Source organism: Gopherus flavomarginatus, chromosome 19 (assembly GCF_025201925.1).
Source record: "Gopherus flavomarginatus isolate rGopFla2 chromosome 19, rGopFla2.mat.asm, whole genome shotgun sequence".
In the NCBI taxonomy this organism is placed as follows: Eukaryota; Metazoa; Chordata; order Testudines; family Testudinidae; genus Gopherus; species Gopherus flavomarginatus.
This window is the reverse complement of record NC_066635.1, coordinates 24,879,360-24,905,713: the sequence shown is the minus strand read 5'-3', so window position 1 is coordinate 24,905,713 and position 26,354 is coordinate 24,879,360. Positions and strand designations below refer to the sequence as shown.

At 42.0% G+C, this 26,354-nt stretch overlaps 1 protein-coding gene across 2 annotated transcripts in view; it reads left to right on the top strand.

Moving 5' to 3' along the window:
* The window catches only part of RPA1 (replication protein A1), a 47,020-nt gene extending 44,010 nt beyond the window's left edge, over nt 1–3,010 (top strand). For both annotated transcript variants that reach the window (XM_050929469.1, XM_050929468.1), the window contains exons 16-17: nt 1,457–1,543; nt 1,938–3,010. In XM_050929469.1, the coding sequence (XP_050785426.1) occupies nt 1,457–1,543; nt 1,938–2,048 (198 nt within the window). In that variant the 3' untranslated portion in view covers nt 2,049–3,010. The remainder of the gene's footprint in view (nt 1–1,456; nt 1,544–1,937) is intronic.
* The last annotated feature ends 23,344 nt before the right edge of the window (nt 3,011–26,354 follow it).

The window sequence follows — 26,354 nt, the reverse complement described above, 5'->3', positions numbered from 1 at the left end:
GCATTCACAGTACATTTTGCCTGACTTTTTTCACTAAATGCTTGATCCAGTGCCCTTTGAAGTCAGGGGAAGTTCTTCCATTGACTTTAATGGGCATTGGATCAGAGATTAAGTGTGTAGCAAAGGCCATGTTGCAAGTGTATGTGTAAGTAAACTTTCATCTACTTCTTTGCTCAGACCTGCCCAGGACCCATTGCCAAACTTTTCTGGGAAATGTGGGGCACTGGTAAAAGGGTAGTTCTTCTGTAAGAGCAGCTTTCCCCACATGTCCAAGGTAACAGTAGGTTTGTGGCAGAGCTGGAAACAAATCCCTAGTATAATGAGACTGGTGTATTAGCCACTAGCCAATGGTGACACTCAGGAAAAAAAATCACTTAAGAATGGATGTGCTTAATTATGTAGTGTGTAGAACTCCTGTTCCCCTATCTTTGTCATATCTTTTGAGATTGACAGATGAAACCACTATGTAGGTGCAAAATAGTATGTTTCATAGAAGAAATGAGACACATAATGAGTAGCTTGCTTTGGCCTGTGAATCATACATAAGACCTGGGTTCAGCTCCTGGATCTAACTGTTATCTGCTCCTTGACTTTGGATAAGTCACTTTCCCACAGTAGCCCAAATCTATAATGGAGACATTAAAGCAGGATTTATTTGCCTATGTCACTCAGGGGCTGTGGGATCTAGTGAAATGTCTGTACAGTTTTTAAAATGTAAAGCTTTGGGGAGCGGAAAAACTGCTCCCACAGCTTGATTTGATAGTGTATTGTACTTGAGAAATGGTATGTGGTCATGTAAGAAAAGTCTGTATTGTTAGAATACACATGACAGATAGTTACCATTGCATGTGTAACCGTAACTTTTCCTGACTTTTCTGTGCGACTTGAACAGTCATTGTATGGATATATATATAAAAAAATCACAACACTCCCCCTTTTTCTTGTGTTGGTATCCTTTCAGATGAATGTGTGTCAGGATGCCAGGATACATGCGGCTTCACTAGATAAGCGCAGAAGCTGATAAGTCTGATGAGACTGTTGGCAGTGAAATGGCTAACCATCTTGACATTTCAGTGACTATAATTAAACATCAGAATTAACCCCAGTTTAGAAGCACGGGGGACTTCACAGCTGTTGGTGATCTCAGTTTAGTTCTCTGCAAACTCAAGACAACTGTGCATTGTTTCATATGGCCAATCAAGGTCTTCAGCATGGACTGGAAACTTCAGCTTTTTAAAAATTTAATTTAAACTACAACTGCGGAAACTAAACAATTTGTTGGAAAACAGTCCTCCAAACAACTAGATTTTACTATGCCCACACACTTCATTGTCGCAGATAGCCTATATTTTAACAAATTCCCTCAAACTTTACAATGGCTGAACTTTTCTGAGACTTTAAGGTACAGCTGGATGCTTGAATTGTCATCTCACGTCTGTCTTTGTACTCCTCACAGAATGAGCAGGCATTTGAGGAAGTGTTCCAAAATGCCAACTTCAGCTCATACGAGTTCAGGATCAGAGTCAAGCTGGAGACTTACAATGTGAGTATCCCTACCAGGTGGATGGGGGCATATAACTTTGCTATATTTAGACTAGATTGACAGGAACTGCTTTCTTCTTTTATGCTATGAAGTGAGGGAGGGGAAAGAGCAGCTTCCAAAGGTGAACAGTGGCCATCCTAACTAAAACAACATGGAATGAGAGAAGAATCAGCATCATTCTATGATGCTGCTTTTCTTCTTACTCAGCAAAATCTAGCTTTTTACTTTGTTTTCACTGGAACTTTTAGCTCTGGAAGCCAGAACTTCACAATGTTGAGTAACTTGACACCAAGAGTAATGAAGCTACTTTGAGCAAAGGGAGATTAGAACTCGTTTGTCTGGAGCACTGAGCCTCAGCTCTCCCTCTCTTACATACCACTTTTCTCTTTCAAAGGATGAATCTCGTATTAAGGCCACAGTAATGGATGTGAAGCCTGTGAACCACAAAGAATACAGCAAGAGGCTTATCATGAACATCAGAAAAAACGCAGTACAGCTAGGATAAGAAGGATGGTGTTGATTGAGCTGAAACTAGAACTTCCACACACAATAACTAAAGAACTGAAGTTACCTTGATTTCTTCCCACCCCATGTGACAATTTGGCATTAGTTACACAGTGCATGGTAGCCCTTTATAGTGAGTAAGTGATTTCATGGAATCCTATGTGCAGATATCCCAGTGGTAAGTTAAAAGAAAGTGCACTCAGGAGGCCTTGGTGTATCGTGGACTATCTTGGTCAATTAAACTATGGCAGAGCTAAAGAGGAATCGCTGGACAAACTGATACTAGTTGCTCCTGCAGGCTTGCAACCTGTATTAAGATTTCATTCTTCAGACATTCTGTATGCCTTTGCTAAAGTAACTTTGCGCTCTCCAGAGATTTAAAGCTAAATTACTGAGTTTTTACACTAGAAGAGACTGGTGATACCCTTGGCACTTTTGACTTGTTCTGAAGTGGGTGAGAGGGAGGGAGAGACTGTCATGCAGCTTTCTGATGTGGACTAAGGAGAAAGGGCCTATTAGCACAAGTCAGTCGGTTCTTCTGCAGAATTCAAAGGCTTTCTCTTTCCACAGGTGCCAGGCAGTTGTTAATGCTTGGAATGGCAATATGGTAGAATTATTAATCAAAGACACGTCTCTCATATCAGAAGAATATCCTTCCTTCAGGGTTTATCAGGCTGAGTCAGATGGGTCTGATATTAATCAAAATTGTCTCTTCTGGGAGAGGCTGATAAGCATTGACTCTCTGTCCCCCCAGGGAAATCTAGGCAACTACAAAGCATTGCTTTAGTTTTCACTTCACATACTTCCCGCCTTATACATATTTCTTGTGCTGGTGTTTAATTTCTTTGTTTTTGTTTGTAAAAGTGTTAATCAGAAATAAGTTTTTAAATGGGGGGGCACTTTATGTTAAAACTGTGTTTCAATAAACAATAACAATAAACAACAAAGATTTGTTTTGTTCATGTGTTGTGAATTCTGCTTTCTTTGAACTGAAGATTTCTCATTAATGGAAAGCAATTAATTAGCTTCATAATAAGTGTTCACTTGGGGGAAACATTACCTTTTTTTTTCAAACTCTAAGGTTAGACTGAGGAATGGAGATTTGTCTGCCCGAGGTTGGCAGTAATGGAAATGCAATTTATTTATTTTATTTTTTTACCATTTCTGTGCCTGCGAATGCTGATGATCTGGCACTTTGGGGATTCTTATTGATGTTTACACAGCAGTCTAAAGCTAACCAGGCTTTGAGATTTGTACAGACAGTGAGCTAGTACAGAAAACAGTAATTATGCTACTGGGCTTTTCAGTCAGCAGAGCATGCTAGCTGTGTGTGCTCCTAATCACATTAATTATGTGTTCCCTGGCTGCAGCTCACAGCTTGGCATTTGCTGCGCAGCTCCAAACATCCAGGCAGTATTGCGGTCAGTTTGTGGTAGCCAAACTGAGTTTTGTTGTAGAACTGTAGCTTGTGTGCTTGATTGGTACACTCTTTACTGCCTGAGATGTCCTGTTTGTGTCCTTCAGTTTGTGGGTCCTTTTATGTTCAGGAGCTGTAAATGCCATTGCTGATAATGGGCATGAATGGCATTTTCTCAGGCCCATTAAATGCATGGACAACTCTTTTTCACTTTTTGGATTCTAAAGGTAGTGAGTAGATTGCACTTGGTTTTTTGCTGATGCTTCAGAATTTTTATGGAAGTACTTGTTCACTCTCACCTTGCTTGTAAAGCATTGACTAGAAAATTACAGTCTTCAACACCGTTCTGGATTGACAAATTGTGTGTTAGGAGTGATAATCTGTCTTTCCACTCTGCTAACCAGTCTTTTAGTTCTGCTCCTCTCTTATACTTCACCTCCCTCCCAATTTGGGAGCACTGAAAACAAGGTGTTAACGTGAAATATTCCTAAGTGTGGTGAGCCCTTGAGTTTATTTCTCTTGCTCTCAAGTTGGGGGAAGAAGAGACATACAGCTATTGCACAACTGTTGTGTGGACACATTTTTACTGGGGTGTTCCAGTGAGAAAACAATTGCCAAAGCTTCACTTTAGATTTCTCATTGGAGACGCACCAAAAACAGGTGTCAGTGTTTTTTTATTTTTTAAGAGTTTGTGTTCCCAGAGGATCTTGTAAATAGATTCTGGCTCTTGGACTTTATATTTTTTGGAAGTATAACAGCAGTAAAGGCCAATTATTTTATTCTGCATAATATCTTTCACTTATGGATCAATGTTTCTGTCATAGCCACTTTGACATCTCTGTTAAACAATTAAGAAAAAAAAATCTTGCCTTTATTTTATAGTACTAGAACTCCCCTCATATTTTATTGTGCAAGAGACTGAAAAAATAGTAGCAGGTTTCAGAGTAGTAGCCGTGTTAGTCTGTATCAGCAAAAACAACCAGGAGTTCTTGTGGCACCTTAGAGACTAACACATTTATTTGGACATAAGCTTTTGTGGGCTAGAACCCATGCATCTGATGAAGTGGGTTCTAGCCCATGAAAGCTTATGCCCAAATAAATGTGTTAGTCTCTAAGGTGCCACAAGGACTCCTCGTTTTTGAAAAAATAACGATCTCATTTCTGTCTATTTCCATTGTTCTGTGCTTTCTATTAAAGCCCTCCTAGTCTCTGGTGTGTTGCACTAACTTTTTGAACTGCCTGATCAAAAATTCCACCTGCCCCTTTTTGGAAGGACTGTTTCTGAAAGATAAAAATATTGATTGAGGTATTTAATACACTAATGAAAACCACAGTTATTGATTATATAATTAATATACTGTCTAAAAGTGAAGTTTGGCAGCACTTATGGAAAAGCTGTATTGACTTATGCTGCCTTGGCAATGTGCCTTGCAGGTTTTATTTATAGAAAATGATACAGGTTCCTCTTCAGGTAATGATTCAATCCTACTTTCTACTCGCCACAAACTAGAAAGCTCCTGTTCCCCTTACTGGCTCGCTAAGATTTTCATTTATCTTTGGGGGACTAAGATTTTTAGCATTTAGCTTTTACACCTGTTGTACTAGCTCTTAATACCAAGCTATTCTGCTAGTATATAGGTCTGTTTTTTTCTTCAAATTTATCAGGTCAGAGGTCTCCAAAAACTTTCCATTTCCTATAAACAGCTATACCCTGAATGAACTTTGGGTTATATAAATTCTTAAGAGAAATTAGTACAACATAACCAATTCTGCCCTTTTTAAAGCAGATCTGGTGTGAAAAAGCCACACTTAAATAACAGACGTTCTGATTTAGGCTCAACCAGAGTGGTGGTCAGTTATGCCTGGTTTTGTTTCAGGCCAAGGTAGCCTTTAATATAATACGGGAAATAAGGCTCGGCATCTTGCCACTGAAGAACAGAGACATTGCTTATGGGTGCATACCTGCCTTGTTTCATGGGCTCAGTGGCACTGCCCATGTGACTGAAGGGTGATGGGAGTGTGACTCGCTTGGTTGGCTTGTTAAACCAGACCCTGCTAATACTCTGAGACGCATTCAGCCTTGCTTCTCTCTTTGTGACAATATTGCCTCCAAGTTTAGGTTTATATGTCCTCCTTGGTGTTACGTCACAAAGCCTGTGTAAAATTTGCAGGGAAATAAAGCTGCATTTTAAAAATTGTTTTAGTTTGTTCCAGTGTCATGTGAAATGGTTAAATTTCTTAAGACCAGGTGAAGCTATTTACATCCAGTTCAGAAACTGATAACTAAGGTTGTTTTTAGATTTCAAGCAGTTTTTAAAAAGTTCTTCCACTCCCAAGTGTATCAGCTTTCTGGTAATTGGTGCTTGTGCTGTCATTAAAAATGACAGTTTTCTCCGATAACATTCCTAGTGCTTGTAAAATGCAGCTAACGTAACCTATATTTAACTTGTATTATCTAGAACTTCCTTTCAGTGGTCACTTATTCCAGAGTCGTGGGGTGAATAGCTGGGTACTTTTCTCTGTGTGAATGTAGCATCCTCTAACCTAGTTAAGAATTAAAGATTTTACCCAAGGACCGAACTGGATGTGCATGTCTCCTTGTCATAGCTTCCCCTCTAGAGGTTTATTTGTGTTTTCAGCTAGTCATGGAACAAAGACCATCCTTTTTGGAAAGAGAATGCCTTGCCCTGATGCCTATTGTAATAAGGCCCAGATTTTGCTGGTTTCTTACTAAAGGCCTTTGAAAAGACTCCTTACTCCCGAATTGCTCCAGCCAAACAAAACCCTTTTTCTCTTTGTGGTTGGTTGAAAATGTTTGTCCATGGAAACATTAAGATGCTGTCCTGATAATTGAGATGCTATATCACAATCTGCTCCTCTCCTCTGCCTGGAAGTGTTCCACACAGAGCCCTCTAATTAAATAGAGAATGGTTTGCCATGTGAAACTGCCACTTCTGAATCTAACTCACTCATTTCACAGGATGCCAACACTATCTTTATAGCTATTCTTAATAATTTTCTCTTGAATTGGACTGGTTCTAACCTCATATTTTGCTCCACCATTTGGTTTTTTTGGGTGTTTTTTCTATACTTGGAATACTTGTACAGGGGTTTGTGGGGGGGGGTTGGGTGTAGAAATACTCATTAGAGTAAGTCTTAAGGGTATAACTTTGTGAAAGTCTATTAGGGCTGCTCTGAAGCGTTACTATTTACAGTAGGAGTATGTGCAGGCTCGTAGCACAGAGCTCTGTCAATCACATGGCTGTCACATTCGGAGGGTGCTTGAAGAGCACCACTGCCATCCCCATTTGCTCGAGAATGAAGGTGTTTAGGCATTTTACTGGGTTAACATCAATTTTGCAGACAGATGTGCGTGCTGCAACCATCCTCTGCACATGCCTATAATAGAAACCATTAGCTCCTGGGTGCTATCGAAGAGCTAGAGTGAATAGGAAGAGGGTAGGGTACTATTAATGCATGAGGCATGATCCAGACAGGACAAAAATAGCATAGCAGATTACCAGGTAAAATTGGGTTTTACCTCTTCTTCATCCTTCTTGCAGTCTCCTGCCAAACTTCAGCTTTTAAGTCGGTACTCAGAGAAATTCTCTCTTGTTGTAAAGAGGCCTCTTGTTACCAGTTAAATCAGTGACTATTTGGCAGAAAATCTGAGTAGCTAGTATCATTATTTATTACCTTCATTACCTACTGCATTGAGTGTTTGATATTAGAGGCTTCTACTTACCCAACTAAGCATTGCAAAGATATTTTGTCTGTCTTCTAGTGGTTCTATCTGGCTTCATCCAACTGGATGTAGAGATCCCGCAGGGGATAATACTGGAATCACCCACACTCAGTTCCTTACAGGCTCTTAATTCTCCTCATTTGACAGTGGGGGGATGAAGAATGTTTTTCCAATTACTATTTCTATCAAACTTCAGCTGGGCTGTGGAAATCCTTCCTAGGTTTGTACTCACTCTCTAAGTGCCGGAAACCTGATGCCACCATCTTCAAACAGCAAAGGAGCAGCATGCCGACTCCTGACAATTTGCTGGAGCATATTTATAATTTGAATGCTAATTCCTCCTCTTGACTCATAATAGCTTCTGGATTCTGAATCTTTAAATTCCTGATCTCATGTCTGAGGTTAATCCACCCAGATAGATTGAGAAATGGAATTTATAATTTGGGAGAAGTAATGTCAATCTTCCTTTGCTTTAGCCAGTTTAGTTATAGGCATATTGTCTATAGGTCCCACCAGGATACCAGTGCATGACATTGGTTCTGTAAACTCTTACCAAAGGCAAATTTTGTCTAATTTATTCGTATGGGCAGCATTAAGAGTTTGTCTCCTTTATACCCATGTCCTGACACAGGTTTAGAAGCCTCAATAACTGGCAGTGGTATTAATCCTTTTAAAGAAGTTGTAACTTGGAGAAAATAAACTGCAAAATAATCAGAAATGTCAAGTTTCTTCTTCCACAACTAGTGAAAATTTGCAGGAACTGAGGAGAGAGAAGGAATCTCTCTGGATTAAAAGTCAAGAGGCACTAGTGGTGCCATGTAGCAATCTAGATTTTAAACCATAGAAATTATGAGTAAAAACAGTGAAGAAAACAATAATTCTGGGTAATCAGAACTACATGAGCACATTCATGGCTCTGTAAAGAGCTGGATTGAAGTACAAGAAGACCATGCTTTTGAAAGTAAGGGAAATGGGTTTCTGCACCAGTCAACAACAGGCAGAGCCTGCTTGAATTAGGCTGGTAGTTAAATTTACTGAAGCAGTTTATAGAAACACTAGAGTGTAGCAGCAGAGCACAATCAATAGACAGGATCCAGAGATGATGGCATAAATGTTTCAAATGTGCTCAGGGTAATTAGTTCTGAATTACCATGTGCATATTTTAAACATTTAAATGATCATCCTAGGATTTAGTAAACAGTTTCATGCAGCTTGGTTTGATTTTTCCATAAAGCTGTTAGTGACTAATCAGGATGAGTAGGGTAGAACAGCCACAACCTGCACTATTGCTGAAGGTAATCAGCAGTGCAGCCACTGGAATAACCGCTGGAAAATGGGGTTTAGGTCATAAACTCTCCCTGTCTCAGCTGTCTCAAACAAGCTGCCTTTCCTAAGAAGCAATATTCATTTTGCACCAGTTTTCAAAATTACTGGCTCAGCTCTTACACCTGCATAAAATCCTTTCAGTTGATGTTGCATTTTCTTATACCTCAAACAGCAACAGAACAAAAACAAAACCGATAAGTGGTTAATGTGCAAAATGCTATTGTATGCAGTAAACAGAGATCCTCCTTCTGTCTGTGCCTGCTGTGTGCACATCACATCTTTCCCTGCTGTCCTGACTGGGCCTTCGAATCATGTAGACTTACAGCCATGTGGCAGCCCATGGACCTTCACTGCTTCAAAACAGAACTTGGATTGTGATGACAAACTAGGCAGTTGAACATGCCTAAATCAATTAAATATTGGCAGAATTCTGGGCTAAAAATTCATTTTCTTCCATTTAGTATTTTATTTAAAAAAAAAATCCATGCCCAATCTCAGGATTTTCTTTCTTCTGGCCTTTTTTGATCACAGCCTTAACTTTTAGCATGAAGGGTATTTAATTTAATATTTTTAGGACAATAACAACTGGCTAATGTGAACCTTCTGTGAATTAATGGCGTATGTCCTGGAGCCAGCAGGTGGAGCTTTAAGAATAGAAACCATTTCTAAACTCTGTGCTAGGGACCACTGAGTGGGAGCTATCTGTGCTGAAATCCTGATTGAATAAAAATTGTTCATTATGCAAACTGTCTGGTTCAGTACGCAGAGGCAGCCCCCAGGCACAAACCCCAAGTAGCTGCTTTCTCTTTTCCCAGATTAAAACATACGAACTGCTTTGATGTAATCTTATAATAAAGCCTAATGGAAATTTTATTTCCTCTGAAGTTGACTGTCATTTCTTATTGCTGCTCTTCCTCTGTCCTCTTAATACTCTCTGGTTTGGAGATCTGCAGTTAAATTTGCACTATTCTTGTTCCCAAACACAGTACACATTCCCTTCCATGTTCAGGTTTATTTAAATTTAAATACTGTTATGTTGTATTACAATATGTTTAATCTCTTGTTTTTCTACAGCTATTTATCATTTTAATGAAATGCTGTAGAATATTATATTATGCAATGTGTTTAAATTGATAAATTACGTTAGAAAAATATTGGATGGGATTTTTTAATGGTTAGTGAGTTTTAGTAGATATATTTTCTCATTAGTAGACTCACTGCACACAGATGGCATGAGGCTGGAATGTTAAGGATTTTGGATAAGCTGTATTTATAAGTTTTCTGAGACTTTGCTGAGCAAAACGGGTAGAGAAAACTTGCCCCAATGCAGTTACTTTTACAACATCAGTTGCCATAACAACTTCATGCAATACTATATTTTTGTCAAAAATTCCTTTTAAGACTCAGTTGCTGTAATTTGTTTCAGCTCTTAAAAGGCATGTTTCTCTTGGTGGTGTTTTCAAGGCTCTCATTACTGTTAACAAAAAAGTAGCTGTGCTAATATACTCTTCATTTCAACATATTCAAGAGTTTAATACCTTCCAAAAATAGAATTTAAGAGTGGAGGTGATGAATCTGCTATAGGATCTCTTCAAGACTATAGGAAAGAGGAATAGGCTTAGCTGGCAAATTGCTTAAGAAGAGAGATGCTGCTGTTCTTATCAGTGATTATTAGACCCAATGGGAGTCTAAAAAAATGCAACTTTAGTTCTGTGTATCCTCCTGTTTTGCATCAGGCATGTTCCAGCCTTTCATGGTAGACAGACGTATTTGTGTCTCGCAAAGAACTGGGGCTTCAGCCAGATGTCATTCTAATCATACTAACAGTATTTGACTAACTAGTAGAGATGTCCCTGAAGTGTTAGCTTAAGATTAAGCAGCAGAGTAAAGCTTGCTGCCCTTTCTTTCATGATTTAGCTGTTACCTTAATTCATTAGATGATGACTTCACAGGCTATATATGTATGTTTAGGTTCTGACCAGAGTCAGAGGCACTCTTTTTAGGCCTCTTGGGTCTGTAGAGTGAGGCTTGACATCTCCTGAATAGACTGCTGTGAGTTTTCTAGTATTGCACTTCCTGCTTCAAGAAGCAGAGCAGAACCAAGAGGGGTACCACACCCAACACTATCTGGGAGAAGTTAGGCAGACTTCTGGAGGCCCCAGAGTTCAGGCCTGTTTGGAGTTTTGAGTAGTTCTTTCATCTGCATGGCTGTGCCTTCCTTCTTTTCTTTCCTCAGGCTCTTACTCTTAGCTTCTCCTAAGGTGCCTGTTGCCCTGGTGGTCAAGCCCTATAGAAATGTTGAACAATCTTTATGGTGTCCTGTATGCCTGTTTGAGGAGTGTGGTGCAAGCAGTTCAGGTGCAAAGTTGTTCTTGTTGCTGTGTAAAATTGAATGTTTGAATGTGTGGTATCTTCAGGGGATATGATGCAGTCAGCCTTGGAGCAGGCCCTTGCTCTCTGCCCATTGTACAGGGACATGTCTGTCTCCCAACTCCAACTTGCTGTGGGGCTCTGCCCCACTAGAGAAGGGAAGAGATTCCAACCCCCTTCAGGTCTTTGCAGATGTCATGACAGACATGCCTTTCCTTGGGAAACTCTGTGCTGGACCTTCATGCTACCATTCTGCAATATGAAGCTTCCATAGAGTCTTTGTTTAATAGTCTGAAATTTCTGATTTCACTGTTTCCTGGTTTTGTCTTGGCTTTTTTAATCCTCTGTGTGTGTAGTTGAAAGGGTTAAAATGGTCATCTTAGCTCCCTTATGTCTGCTCCAGCCACAGCTCCTAGGTGGTTTAATAAAACCTAAGATGAGGGTCATCTAACTCATGCCCCTTTGTAGAGCAGTGTTTTTCTGTAGCCCACAGTCGCTCATCTCAAGTGCTTAATTTTCTTTATGCTTTTTCACAGCTTTCATCCTTAACTGTATTTCTCTGATAAACCATAACTGCATTTTGGTTGTGGCTGCCATGAAAATGACCGCCTTATAATTTGGATTCTGTCGGCCTCTGGCTGTGAGATTTGGGCTGGGCAAATCATCTTGTGTGAGCAGAGATTATAGAAAAGGGCACATCTCTCTATGGAAGATAAATCATTCTTCTTCCCTTTGCTCCTTATTGTAGTAACTTTATTCCTGAGGAATTTTGTTACTTATATGAATGTCAAATATGATTCCATCAGAATTACAATGGAATTCAGCATAAATTAGTGACCACTTAGTGCTACAGAAAGTTGCAATGTAAATTTGCTCTGATCTCACCACAACTCAGTCTTTAGTAGATGCTTCAGGATGGATTTAACCCACCCCCCCGACCCCCCCCGCCCCAAAGTGATCATAAATTGCAACCAGTTACTGGACTCTCTCCAGTCCTAGAGCAATTACTGGGCCAATTTAACAGAAGGTTTTGATCAGGTGTTTTACTAGCAGGATTTTATTTCACTAAATGAATGTCTTCTAAAGGACCAGGAATCTAATATTTACATGTTAAAGTGCTGCTATAATGGCACTGCGTTTAAGTTCAGTAGGAGACCAAGAATCCTGTGGTAAAATGTGTGATAACTGCTGCATTTACGAGGGACATAAATTATAGCAGTTGAATTCCTCCACCCGAACAAAGGCCCATGTTATGCAAGCATCTTTGCTTTATGAAAAATTGTTTGAGCCTTTCTCACTTCCTGCCATAAATGTTCCATAGCGTTCCTGTGCACTGTGGCTATTGCATTCCCCGGTAGCTGGGACAGTGTATCAATGGGTGGGGCATTGTTCTAATTTTTCCATCTGAAGTCTTATGAGAACGTCAGGTGAAAGGAGCTATTGAAGTGAAAATTGTTAATGTGCTATTTCAGTACTCTGAGCAGTGATGTAAACAGAACCAGATTCTACCTACCCCAGTCTGCGTGTGCAAGGGGGAAAAGTGTAGTGTCCTTTGCTCATGTGTGAAGGAGTCACCCCTTTTCATGGAGTACAAGCAGCAGGCATGTAAGCTGTAGAACACTTTTAGATGTGTACCATTCATGACAGACAGCTCCAGAGTTTTTGGACGTGGGGCTCTTTGCTCACTGTGCCTTCCCACCTTGCAGTTTTAGGATGACATCATGGGGGAGAAAACACTGCACCTCAAGCAAAATATAGTCCGTTGTGTTTACTTCAGGCATTAGTGCAACCCTGAGGAAGTTGGGTCCATACCTATCCGCACTGCTTCACACCCCTCTCAGCCTTCATCATTACTTCTAATCTCCGTAGCCACTTACTGCTTGTATTCTGCTAGGTCATGAATTGTAAGCAGGTCTCATGCACTGTACATCTCTATGCTCACGCTGCACATGTGTGTGAGTGTCTAAATTCTTCATCTTAACACATAGTTGAACTAATCAGGCACTAACACTCTGCTGCTTAACTTTCTTATTTCTTGGGATAATCTCTTCCAAACTCAGAGTATTTTAATATATTTTGTACTACATAATCTGTTTAATACAAAAACAAGAAAGAAAAAGGCAAACTCTGCCCATACCAACCCAGCCCCCATAACAGAACAAATCACTTAACTGGGCAATTACCTGTGAAAACCATAGCCCCTCCTTCCTGCCTCACCTGCAGCCCAGGGAATGAGGTGGCCTTTGCAGTATTCACTGAAGCTCAACAGATTCATGATTTTTTGGGGTGGGAAGTGAATCTCCTTGTTGAAGACGCTCTTCGGAAAATACCCAGCCAGTAGCTGCCTCCTTGTTTAAACCAGGTGCTGGTTGTGAGTAACATCACTGGCTGCTCCTCTGCATGGAAAGCTGAATTAGTGACAGCCTGGCCCCTTTGTGAGCTGCACTAAGTGGCTTTTCCTATTAGTGTATATAAACCATAACCTTACTGATTTTTCATCTTTAATCTCTCTTGCAGCAGCTGACTGTCAGTTCTCCTTGGCAATGCTTTTCCCAAATGAAAGAGGGTTTGATGGAGTTAGCTCCATGGTCAGTATCTTGAGGTGAATGAGTCCCTGAGCAAACAAGTTCAGGCCTTTGACCCTGAAAGTACTTGAGGTGTATTGTGAGTGTAACATGAGTTGTACGTGCCATGTGGACTCCCAAACCATAAAGTGACTGTGGAAGGCTCCTGGGTGTGATGCTAGTGATGATCTCACATTTCTTTTTCTGTGCCTTCCACCTGGGAGATGAGTGAGATCACAGAGCCCCACTTTGCCTTTTGCAACGAGACAGTCTCTCTCAATGCACTGACAGCTCCAAAAGAAATGTACACATTACTCTTTGTGGGACCGCTAACATCTTCCCTTCAGACCAACAAGGTAGACGCCATTTAATGACCAGCAAGCGCTTTGTGGATAGATGTGTTCACTTTATCAGCACCTATCTGACCACAGTATAACCAGGATGTATTAGCTGTTTTACTGGAGTACAGCTTATACCATTCTATTATGTACTTTTCTAGGTAGAGCAGAACGTATGTACAATTGCCTCTTAATTCTTCTGTGTAGCATTAGAAATAATAAGAACCTTTCAGTGCTTTTGATTTGAAAGCAGTTAATGATGTATGCTTCCACAGTGAAGGGTGTTGTCAAAAAATAGAGGGAAGAGAAATTAAATGCTACCCCCAGCAGTAGCAAAAGTGAAAGAGAGCGTGTGACCCTAGTCCACAGCAGGTGGCGCTGTGCTTTCCCTGGCTAATTACGTTGAGTCTGCATACCTGTATGGTAATGAGTGACTTTTAACACCAGGATACTCTTTAAATAACACAACATTTAAGCACCATCGCTTTTCCCTTTTATGTATGTTTTGGTCCCATTATTCCTAATTATTGAAGGCATTTGACTTTAGAGAATAGGCCATTTCCCCTTCTTCCTGCTGTGGTTCCACAACCCTTTGTTTATGCCAAGCCAGGCCAGTTTCTTGCAACAGATTGTGATGTTAAACAGGAGGTTATGAACAGTGAAGCGCAAGTAACTTGGAGAGACAAGTTCTCTCAAAACAAACCTCTTGCCATTTAGGGAGTGCTGGGGCAAAAGACAGAACAGCATCCCCAAAAGGTTAACTAGGATTAGTGTGCATCTTTAGGAATGTGTGCAACTATATTATGGAGCAGTTAGCTTCCAAGTCCATGTAGAAAATCATGACTTTTGGCTCCAAGAATGTCCAAAATTATACACACTCATGAGAGCTCTGTGGGCCGGATCACTCCCTCCTTCAGAAAAGGCTGCACGACTGACATAGTTATGTGGAAAACTCTATGCCATTGGGTGGATGAAAATTCTCCTGCATTGTGGGGCAAGGGCTGAGGCCCCCATAAACCATGAAATGCATGGGGAAATCCCACAGCATGCAGGCTACTCAGGATGGGGTATGGTCCCTTCGTGGTACTGTCTGTGTCTCAACATCCGTGACAGAATGGCTCCCTCAGGAGCAGTTGACTATGCTTGCTCCAAAAGAAGGGACTATTGATTTAGTGGATTGAGCGTAGCACTTGGAGGCAGCAGCCATGTGTTTTATTCACACTTCTGCTACTGACTGGGTGTGTGACCTTTGGTAAGTTGCTTTGTCACTGTGCCTCGGTTTTCCCATCTGTAAAAGCAGAATAATACAAAATGCTTTACAAAGATGATTGTGTAAATCTAAAGTATTTTCGTGTAGGGACATCGCCACGAGTTTGTAGGGAGGGGTGGTTGTAAGAGCATGACTCACAATTTCATTACATCCCTGCCCCAGTCAGGCAAAGAATCTCTAGACAAGGGAGAGGAATGAGACAGTCATCAGCGTTTAAGTCAGGAAGATATTGTAGGATGCTTGCTGTTGTAAATATCATCCTGAGGTTGGAATGTGCACATACACCAGCATATGGATATTTAAAATAAAAAGTGAAGCTCCTTCCAGGCGAACACGGGGACGCTCTCTGTGAGACCAAACAATCTGCTTTACAGTATGAGAGGAAGGGACCCAAGGAGAGAACTGTAGCTCATCTTGGCTGCAATGCCATGTAGTCTGTCCCAGGATACCCACATCTCTGGGTGTGACTCTTGGTGGTAGAAGCTGCTAAATCAACAAGTGTAGCAATGTGGTGTTTTTTTCAGAACGTCCCTGATCACTTTTGCTGGTGTTTTTCCTTGTCCCACCCTCTGTTCCTTCATGCTCAGCAGCCCAGGAGCGGCTTTATCATGAAACAAACCATACGGTAGCGTGGGGTCCCCAGCGACAGGTGGGCCCCCAAAATACCGAAAAAATATCTGACAACCTGCCCCCGTGTCCCAGCCAGTGGTGTAGCAGGGCTCAGGCAGACAGGCTGCCTGCATACTGTGGCCAGTAGCCCCACACTGCTCACAGAAGTGACCGGCTGCTAGCATGTCTCTGCATGCCCCCTGGTGGGGGGGCGCAGAGTCATGCCAGCAGCAGGGCTAAGGTGGCCCCTGCTTTCTCTACCTCTCTCCCTCTGTACTGCATTGTGCCCAGAAGTGGCTGGCATGACCCTGCGGCCCCTGGAGGGTAGGGATGTCTCTGTGTACTTTCCCCGCCCCGAGCCCTTCTCTGCAGCTTGGGGGGCGGTGCCTGCAGGCAGTGGCACATGGAGACCTCCTACCTCCCCACCCCCTGGTCTAGGAGCCACTGCCAGAGGGGTGTGTGTGCCAGTCACTTTGGGAGCCACACCGCCCGAGGTAAGCGCTACCCCCCGTTCCCCTCCCGCACCCCAACCCTCTGCTCCAGCCCAGAGCCTGCACCCTGCACCCAAACTTCCTCCCAGAGCCGACATCCCTGCCTCAGCCCAGAACCCGCACCCCACTTTCTCCCAGAGCCTGCACCTCTCACTCCCTCCTCCTGCCCCAATCATGGTACTTCACTTTATTTTCATTTACTTCCCATTACTTATAGGAGGAGAATGAAGAGGAAAAGGGTTGGGAGGGTGATAAGAGAATATTCTTTTCCTTGGCTGGGTCCCGAGGTGGGGGGGGGGGGGCAAAAATGAAGCTGTGCATAGGGCCCCACTAACTCTGCAGCAGCCACAAGGAAGCCACAAGGAAGCCGAGTAAGGTTAAAGGTACAAACCAGGATTTTGCTATCCCCAAAACAGACAAACTTCTAAGCCAGATCTGACATGGGGGCCATCTAGTCCTTTTGCCAACAGAGGCCAGTACCCACTGCCTCAATGGACAATGCTAGGCTGTGATGTTACTGATAACCCTACGTGTCCAGTTTCAGCTGCTACAGAACATACTGTGCCCTATGTATATCTCTCTGAAGTTACCATTCCATGCTCTAGGGTCAGTTTGCTGGTGGAAGCTACTTCCCATCCTTCTGGAATATCTCATGAGTCTGCAACACTGTTGGTAATTTGTATTCATCTTCAGCAAATGCCAAAAGCTGCTGTTTGGTGTTGGACTGAATACCAAAAATGTTGATTCACTGACTTAAAAATACACTGGACAAAATGCTAAAAGATGTACATTGACAAGGAGCTGGACTTGGTGACTTAAGTATCTACCTCTGACTTTTCCAAATCTTATGGCCCTGTTTCAACATAGATTGGATTGTTTTATTGGACAATTAATTACCTAGATCCCTTTTTAATTTCATGGACATACAGTTTGAGATTGTTGGGGATTTTTTTCGTCTTCAGATGGCTTTTATCCTTTCCCCAGTAGACTGATATTGCTGCCAAATGGAAGGGATTATTTTCTTGGTGGCCAGACTTGTTTGTGCTGTGAAGCCTGCTCTAGGAATTGGGGTGAAAATTAAGTCTATCCAACTTTTCCTTGCCCCACTGGATTTTGTCCCTTGGCAGGCTTCCATTAAAGTCCTGTAAGGGGAAATTCATTAGATGTACCTTAGCATGATTTCCCATGGCTTTGATTTTAATGAAAATGTGGATTTGAAATTGTTTTATCATTAGAATCTTTTGACTGAATGTCAATTAAAAGCAATTCCACCCACCAGCCATATATAGATGCATCCTGTGCGCTTAGGTAAATCCCACGGTGAGAGTGTGAAACATCAGAAAAGGCAGAAATTAGCCTGCGAGGTTTACAAATGCACTGCAGATTAATGTTTTTCTGCATTTCAAGGACCTAAGTTCAGTTCCAAAAATGTTGTTCCACTTATAATCCATAATGGGAAAACTAATCAATTGAAATGGTCCATTCTTAAACCATTGCAAAAAGAAAGCGATGTTTAGAATAACTGCATTATGTAGCATGAAGGATGTAAGCTAAAGATAAAAGCACGTTATCCCCAAATCTGCAAATCCAGACAATCTCTTTTTCCATGGTACCTGAGAAGGCAAGAGGAGAAATTCTGGTGAGACTCTTTAGGAGGTTACCAAAGAGTGTTTATGCATAAGGCAACTGACTTCTTTTTCTCTGAAGACCAATTTATATCAGCCCCAGTGACTGCAATGAGCCTTTAACTCCCAAATCTCAGGACTGCAGCTCAGCATTCTAACATAGGATACTCCTGGGACTGCAAAGACAGCTGTAGGGGTTTGGATGTACACCACTGTACTTACTATAGCTGGAGCAGGAGCAGGAGTGCTCCTGAAAGCTTGCCTGTGTTATTTATACAATATGTGCATTTGAAATCTACCACACAAGTATGCATTTGAATCTATTAGACAGCCTTGCTTTGTTCAGGTCAGTGCAGTGACTAACCCAGACCTGCCTGATTGCCTTGTGAATTAAAACAGAAATGTAATGTAAGGGCTTCTCAAGGGTTTCCTTTGTCTTAAGCCACTAAGGCATGCTGACTGCAGTATTTTCAGTGCATCCTCTGGATAAAGGTTAATATCTGAAGAGTTGCAATGCCGGTAAATCTCGTTTATGGCAATCTGGGGCCAACATCTGCTCTGTTACACCTGTGCAATCTGTTTGCCTCCTACAAACACTAGGTCTGATTTTCCTGTAACCTAGATGGGTGTAAATCAGGAGTAACGGCTGACATCAGTAGTTACACTGATGTAAAAACTGGTGGAAGAGAGGAGAATTGGGCCCTTCTCAGTATCTCTGCCTTGCACTCTGCTGAATTCTGCACAGAGATCAGCACTTCCAACAACAAAAGAAAGTAGGTCACTGGCAGGTCCCCTCCAGTCCGCCCTCTGCTGCCTCATTGGAAGCATATGTGTTGAATTACACGCCTGCAGTTTGAAGCGGGAATATGCACAATATTTTTCCCATAGGAAGCTGCGTGTGGTTTGATGTTTACAGCTCACTAGGTAAAGGTGTACCATAATGTTCACTTCTTCCCCACCCATCCTTACTGTAGTGTCAGCCGTGTGATGCCTGGAAGGTCAGGAGACCTGTTCGAATGTAAATATTGCAGAGGAAAGCTGCCCTAGTTTTGCTGTAATGCAACGGTACTTCTGGGAGCCTGTGGAGCAGACACTGGCACCTGCATGCATGCGCGCTCACTCTCTCTACCCTGTTATTCTGCTGCTGTATATTTCCTTTGCTCACTATGACCATGAAACTCCAGTTCTACTTGAAAGATTATCCAATGTGCTAATTGGGACTCCTGCTATGATTAAAAAGACGTTTCAGATTAAAACCACCATGCTGTATAGCTCAGGAAGAAAACATCGCTTTATAAACACAGCAGGAAATTTTTTTATTTTTTATTTTTTTTGGTAGCTTTGAAGAAACTGGCTCTTGCTGCTGTTTTTGCCCACAAGGAGTCAAGTATGGAGAATCAGTGTGCAGGGGTCAAAACTGTAACAGGAGGGACATTTGCAGAGAGATAAAATTGAAGGGTTTTTTCTCTGTTAATATAATAATCGTAATAGTTTTATCTCTGTAAACCTCAGATCCTATCTACTTGGGCAGTGGCAAGTTCCACTGCTCCTAGCTAGAGTACTCATGTGTCTGTGACTTTGGTCATACGAATCCATGAACAGGCTAAGTGCTGTTGCAGCTTTGATGGGCAGGGTAGGGCATTTAGCACATTTCCTTTGTTACGGAGCCTCTGCTGCAGTATAATAGAGCTGGTTTCAGAGATGGCCTTAGCTTGCTGGAAGTCCCCAGAGAGAACTGACTGGTGAGCTTTACTTAGTCACAAATCGCTATCTTAATAAGAGCAAACTCTTGTCAATGACTGCAGTATTTGAGATTCAAATGGTGATGTCCTGGACTTCCCAAATGTTTGCTTTATTTTATTTATTTTTAATTTATGTTACATAGTCTCCTAAATTGTGTCCAAAATCTGACCCACCTTCACAAACTATTGCAGTCTTGTGGGGAATGTCCTCCGGAAATAAACAATCAGCTTATCAACTGAGTTTTTTAAAGAGCCGCAGTTTATATAGGGTACTGTTTGGCTCAATTCCCAGAGCTGTGATAATGTCAGCAGTAATGCTGCTACACAGACAAAGTTAACAGGTTAATGTCAGCATTGTGAGCCTGCTCCTGTTCACGGTGAAGCCAATGGGAGTTTTGCCATTAACTTCAATGGAAGCAAATTTGGACCTGTAACACACAAGAAAATAAAATCAGACTCTGCCAACAGAAAAGATGTGAAATGTCAGTCTGTGTGGCATCGGACCCTGCATTTCTTCTGGGCCTGTTACTCCCACTGTGTGTGTTGCAAGATCAGAGCCAGAGGGTATTCCAGTGAAAAGGGCCCTGGGAGCCCTACTGCCCCTCTGCTCTAACTTGTGTTGGGGTTTGTTAGCAGTCCAGAGGAACTAGCTTTGTGTTGACTTAACTGCCCTTTTTCTGCTTTCTCTGGTGCCTAAAGCTGCCTTTGATGGTTTTCAGTTTGTAGTTAATTTGGACAGAGTTGCATAGCTGGAAAACCTCTGTTGAAAGAATCTGGTTTCTAGCACTTGAGATGAAATGATGAAAATCAGCACAGACAATGGAATAGCCTTTATTCCAAAGATTTTAAAAATAAAAGCAAGAAGGCAAATAGAAAATAAACTGATTGGTGTAGGTCACAAACATTCACACAAAGGGACAGTGTGTATCTTATTAGAAAACATGGTTCCATTGGAACACTGAAAAGAGAACAATATTTCACGATAGTAATAATTGTATTATTTATCAGAGGGTAGCCGTGTTAGTCTGGATCTGTAAAAGCAGCAAAGAATCCTGTGGCACCTTATAGACTAACAGACGTTTTGGAGCATGAGCTTTCGTGGGTGAATACCCACTTCCTCAGATGCATGTCATTGTATTATTGTTTGCACTTGAATTTGTGTGGACTGTTAAGGCAAATATCTGTTTCCCAAACGCTACAGTACATAGATGTGCGTGACATGCTACCATTGATCAGACAATAAGTCACATGTGCCACCAGAGGAGAGTCCTTTGCATATTATGAGCAGGGTTGGCTTCAGGAACTGCGGGGCCTGATTTGAATACCCGGCGGTGGTCCGGGTCTTCTGCGGCACTTCGGTGAGAGGGGGTCCTTCACTCGCTCCAGACTGCCTGCTGCAGAAATGCCGCCGAAGACCTGGAGCGAGTGAAGGACCCCCCCGCTGCCGAAGTGCCGCCGAAGACCCAGACTGCCGCCGGGTATGTAAAAAAAATTAAAAATTAAAAAGGCAGCTAAGGCGCGGGGCCCTCTTAGGCGCGAGGCCCGATTCGGGGGAATCAGCCTAAAGCCAGCCCTGATTATGAGGACATTCTCTGGCCTGTGTTATGCAGCAGGTCAGACTAGATCACAATGGTCCTGACTGCCCTTGGAATCTATGAATATTATCTGCACTAAATGCTGTCCCATCTCAGCATCTGAGCAGGAAGAAATGAATCTCTAAACCAGATAATTGTTCACTTCTGTATTCTCCTCTCAGGCCTCCCTGAATCTCATCTCGGTCCCCTGTAGTCCATTCAGAACGCAGCAGCAAAGTTTATCTTTCCTGGCCAGTGCTCAGACCATAGTCTCCCCTACTGGAATCCCTTCTCTAGTTTTCCCCTCAGCCTCTGAATCAGGTGTATCCTTCTTACTTTCAGGACTTTGCATTATTCCACCCCAACCTGTAATTTCTGACCAGTCCTTTTGTCCACTGTGCTCTTGTCTCACTCTCCCATGCTGGCCCATGCACCTGGAAAGAACCACTCTTCTGATCCCAATGCACCAAGCTCCCTTCTAACTCACTTCACTGTCTGCTCAATGCTGACTTCTGCCATGCAGCCCCTAAATGCTGCTATCCCCTGTCATAAAAGTGCTGCTACCCACCTATGGTATTCAGACTCTACAGTGATAGGAGCCATGTAAGTTTCTAGAAAGACAGACATGGCCAAAACAAAGATGATCTAAGGCAGAGCCCCTCTCTGCCTCTTCCTATGTGTTTGTGCTGTCCCACTGTTTAGACCATTAGCTTCTCAGTGCAGGGGCCAGGGCTTCTCCTGGAGCACTTAGCATACTGACAGCTCTTAACAATAGCAAGTAAAGAAGGGATTTCAGAGTCTGCCTATGCCTGCTCTGCAGAGAACCTATTTCAGCCATTCCATGAACTTCAGTGTATCAGGCCCTGCTGAGCTAAACTGAAAACCCAGATAGTGAAGCCAAGCTGTCGGCTCTTCACTTTCTATTTACTATGATTTGTAGGGAAGGACCCAACACATGTATGTTCTCTGATTTTTCATTGCTTTATCCATGCGAAACTGCTACAATAATGAGCCTGGGAGCTGAGGAGTCTTCCTGCTGCCACAGAGGGCCCTATGACCAGTTTGTCTGGCTAACTGTTGTCATCTGGTTTCCACTGTTCTGCATTCTCTGCTCTTCCATGGAGGCATTTTCCTGGGTTATGCTTTGAAATAGCATTTATGTAAGAGCTGGGAAACTGGGTGTGCCCAAGGGTCTCTTCACAGCAGAAATCAGATGAAAATGTGATACTAGCTTCTCATACAATAGGAATATTTCCAATGGACTGAGGATACACAGCAGCTTTGAGGTGGGGTAGTCTTCAGGAAACAGACTGAGTGTTTGAAGTCTGCTTGGTTCTTCCCAGTCGCACTGTGCTATATACACTTTATAATATACACACCAAGAGCATAATGCACAGGTATGACCTGAAATCAAAAAGGGAGATTCTTAGTGTAATAGTGCCACTTTGTTTCCTCCACGTTTAGGATGATGATTAAGAAGATAGGAACAATCAGGGTAACTGGGTAGCTCCTAGATGTTCTAGACTTCAGACCTGAAGGCAGTTGTGAAAATGTAGATTCAAAAGTTCTTTCATAGATGAGACCTATAAAGAACCCAAGAACTTTGTTCACTGGATATTTTAATCATGGAGGTACTGAGTGAGAGAACCTCTACACCAAACTGTTTCTGGCGAGAGTATAGAATTGCCTCCTACAGTTTGTTGAAACAGAGCAGTCAGGATACTCTGCACCTAGTCCTGTAGAAAATGATATGTGTGATAAATAGAGTTACATTGTTAGCTTTGAAGTACAGGCACTAGACTCCTCAGGATAAATATTAGGGGAAGCCACACAAGTTCTTTAAGAAAAGTGATTTTGTAGGAATGCAAAATCCCCTCTGGAATTTGGCTTGGAATTCTATGTCCCAGAGACCTACTGTGGGGAAGTAAGACGGGTGAAGTACAGCTGAAGCGCATGCTGCTTAAGTCTAGACAAAGTTATTCTGTGGAATAGAAAAAGCAACATTGGCTGGCCAGAAGAGGCATCCACCTTTCTGGAAAGCAAAAGGTATGAAGTGGGGAAGAAATTACAATATGTTCTCAGACAAGTCAGAGAATGACTGATAGACATTTTATTTTCTCTGTCAGCCTCAGATCTATAGTCTGTTTTATAGTGACAGTTTGCTCTTGAATGGAATCCTGATGCCTTTTTCTTTAACCCTTGACTGAAGGGTTTGGGATGTTGTTAGTTAATGGCTTTTTCTAGCTACAGCTCTTTCCCTTAATTGTATCTTCTTTTTAACACCTGTCTCCAGGGAAGATAGGTTTGCACTGGTTAAAGTCAGATATATTGCTCTCTGAGCTGAGGTATGGAGAGAGCTCTAATCTCCAGGTACAGTGAAGCTCTGGGGTATGTGGCTATGCAGCTGTATCTTCTGGAGGTTTGGCTTGCTGTGTTGTTGGCAGGTTGCTGACTCCACAGAGCCAGTAGCCACACCCTGAATATATTCCAATGGCAGGATATCATTTACATTGGCAGTGATGTTTGGGAGGAATACTGCTTCATAATGGTTAATTGCTATTTCGTAGTTAACTAGCAACAATTTGCTCAGCTCAGTACAAGACAAATATAGAGAGAGAGTTTCTGTATCAAGGATCTTACGGTCCAGCAGGAGTCTGCTCAGTTTACAGTCCAGACTGAGGGCCAAACCCCAAAGTGCTTAATGGGTTTTCACTTAGGCAAAACTCTCGCTGACCTCAGGGAGAGCTTTGCCTTTAGAATCTGTGTGTGAGGTTTTGTTACTCTAATAATACTCTAACGCCTCCTGTTTTTAGTTCATACTTTATCTTGAAAAACATACAATTCAGGACTTGTGAAAGTTACTGCAGTATTTAGGTAGAATATTTTCTGAGTCAGGGAGGATATGAGACTAAAATAAAAAAACTGGGTGAAGAAATGGAAAAAAAAAAGGAAGTTCTGAGTAATTCTAGCAAGTCCTTTAAAAAGCTGTGTGTGGTGAACAATACATGTTACCCTGCTGTTGTCAATAGCACAAGGGCTCTGTGGGAGTGATGAGCAATGTAAGTAGTTCACGATTCTAAAAGAGTTAAGGTCACGAGAGCTCCTGTTTGCTGTTGACTGTTATTCAGGTAAGGCCTCATCTCGGGCCACGTCCACACTACAGAGTAAAATCGAAATTAATAAAATCGATTTTATAAAACAGGTTTTATAAAATCGATTTTACGCGTCCACACTAGGGCACATTACTTCGGTGGTGTGCGTCCATGGTCCCAGGCTACCATCGATTTCCGGAGCGGTGCACTCTGGGTAGCTCAGTAAAAGAATGAGACCAATAACTTCGATTTCCGTCCACACTAAGCCCTCGTCCAGACTAACCCGCGGCATCGGCGGGTTAAAATCGATTGCTCGGGGATCGATATATCGCGTCTAGTCTGGACGCGGTGTATCGATCCCCGAGCGCGCTTACATCGATTCCGGAACTCCATCAATCCGAACGGAGTTCCGGAATCGACGCGGAGAGCCGCGGACATCGATGCCGCGCCGTCCAGACTGGTGAGTACCTCGATTTTAGAAATTCGACTTCAGCTACGTTATTCTCGTAGCTGAAGTTGCGTATCTAAAATCGATTTTAATTCCTAGTCTGGACGTGGCCTAACCCTAAATCAATATAGTAATATCGATTTTAGGGCTACTCCTCTCGTTGAGCAGGAGTACAGGAATTGATTTAACGCTGTTTAAATCGATTTAACGCTGTAGTGTGGACCAGGCCTCTCTTTGGTATAGTAGTACTGTTTTGTTTCCTCTACACGTGGCCCAGAAAAAGCTAGATAGGAATGTTACTGTACAATCCCTTTTATCCCGCTAATTTTTCAGAGGACAGATTTCTAGCAAAGCTGGAATTAGTCATGTTAATGTTTTGCAAGAGAAGTAAAAAATACTAGTAAGTTGCAGTAAGAGCAAGTGGGCCATGTGCTAATCAGGGGGGTTAAAATGGGACTTGTCTGGTGAAGAGAGTGAGAAATCAGAGCTAACATATAGCAGTTATGTTCTGCCATGTATTATTTAAACAATAATTTGTTAGTAAATATAAGTTATAAACTATATATTAACAACCTGCAAAGGAGGGGGATTGGGAGATTTGTACAAAAATTTAGAAGCAAGTGAAAAGGGCAATTAGAGGAGCAGAAAGAGATATCAAGCAGTGAATTGGAGAGGGTATTTTCAAGCATAGTCAAAGCTTCTGGAGATATATTCAGAGCGGACAGAAGATAAAAGAGAAAATTGGTCCATTACAAAATGATATCAGGGAATTGGTGACATGGGAGAAAGTAATGGCTGATTCGTTTAACAGTTATTTTGATTCTGTTTTTACAGAAGAGGAAAGGGAGCTGACAGAGACAGGGATCAGATTTCTTGATAAGGTAGGGGAAGAACTCGAGAATGTAGGGAAATATGCAAATTGTTATGGAATGACTGGACACATTCAAAATCTCAGCCACACTCAGGAAAACAGTAAAAATAGATTTTATCTAGTGACTCCAAAGTGTAATGAGTGTGGTGCATCTCAGTCCTGTTCTCGTTTACGCTACAAAGAATGCACCTTCAGTGGGGACTAACTGGCCCCCTTTTGGCAGTCTGGGTAAGAGGCCAGGGATGGAATTGGCCTCAGAGACTGAAAGTCCTTTTTCCCCTTAGGGGTGGTCTCTCCAAGATGGGGAAAGGCTGAATACATTGGTAGACGATGTATGGGGGATCCTGGAACTGCTGTTGCTCATGCTGTACCTGTTATGTGGATAAAGAGATGTTGTTATTCTCCATGGCTTACAATATGACACCTTCATGAGAACTAAATTCATGTACAATGTGGTTTTTCATCAGAACCCCATGAAAGACTCCTGAGTTGTCTCCACTCCTTTTCATGTTGTTATTAATCACCCAGATATTTTTGGGTGGCAAAAGCTACCTTCTGCTTAACCTGTCCATTCCAATCAATATCTTCATAATCCAGTGTGTATGATATCCGAATTCATCAACATGGAAGCAATTGTGATGCCATATCTTTGATTATGGTGTTACTGAATAATCTGAGCTGGAGAAGGAGGCTGAGCGAAGGGGAAAAATCTGTCAACATACAAAATCCTGGGGAAGTTAGTAAACTATAGAAAAAAGGAAATGTTCTTGGTAGTGCAATGGAAAATGTAATATTTGGAAACATTCCCATGTGTATGGCTGAGAT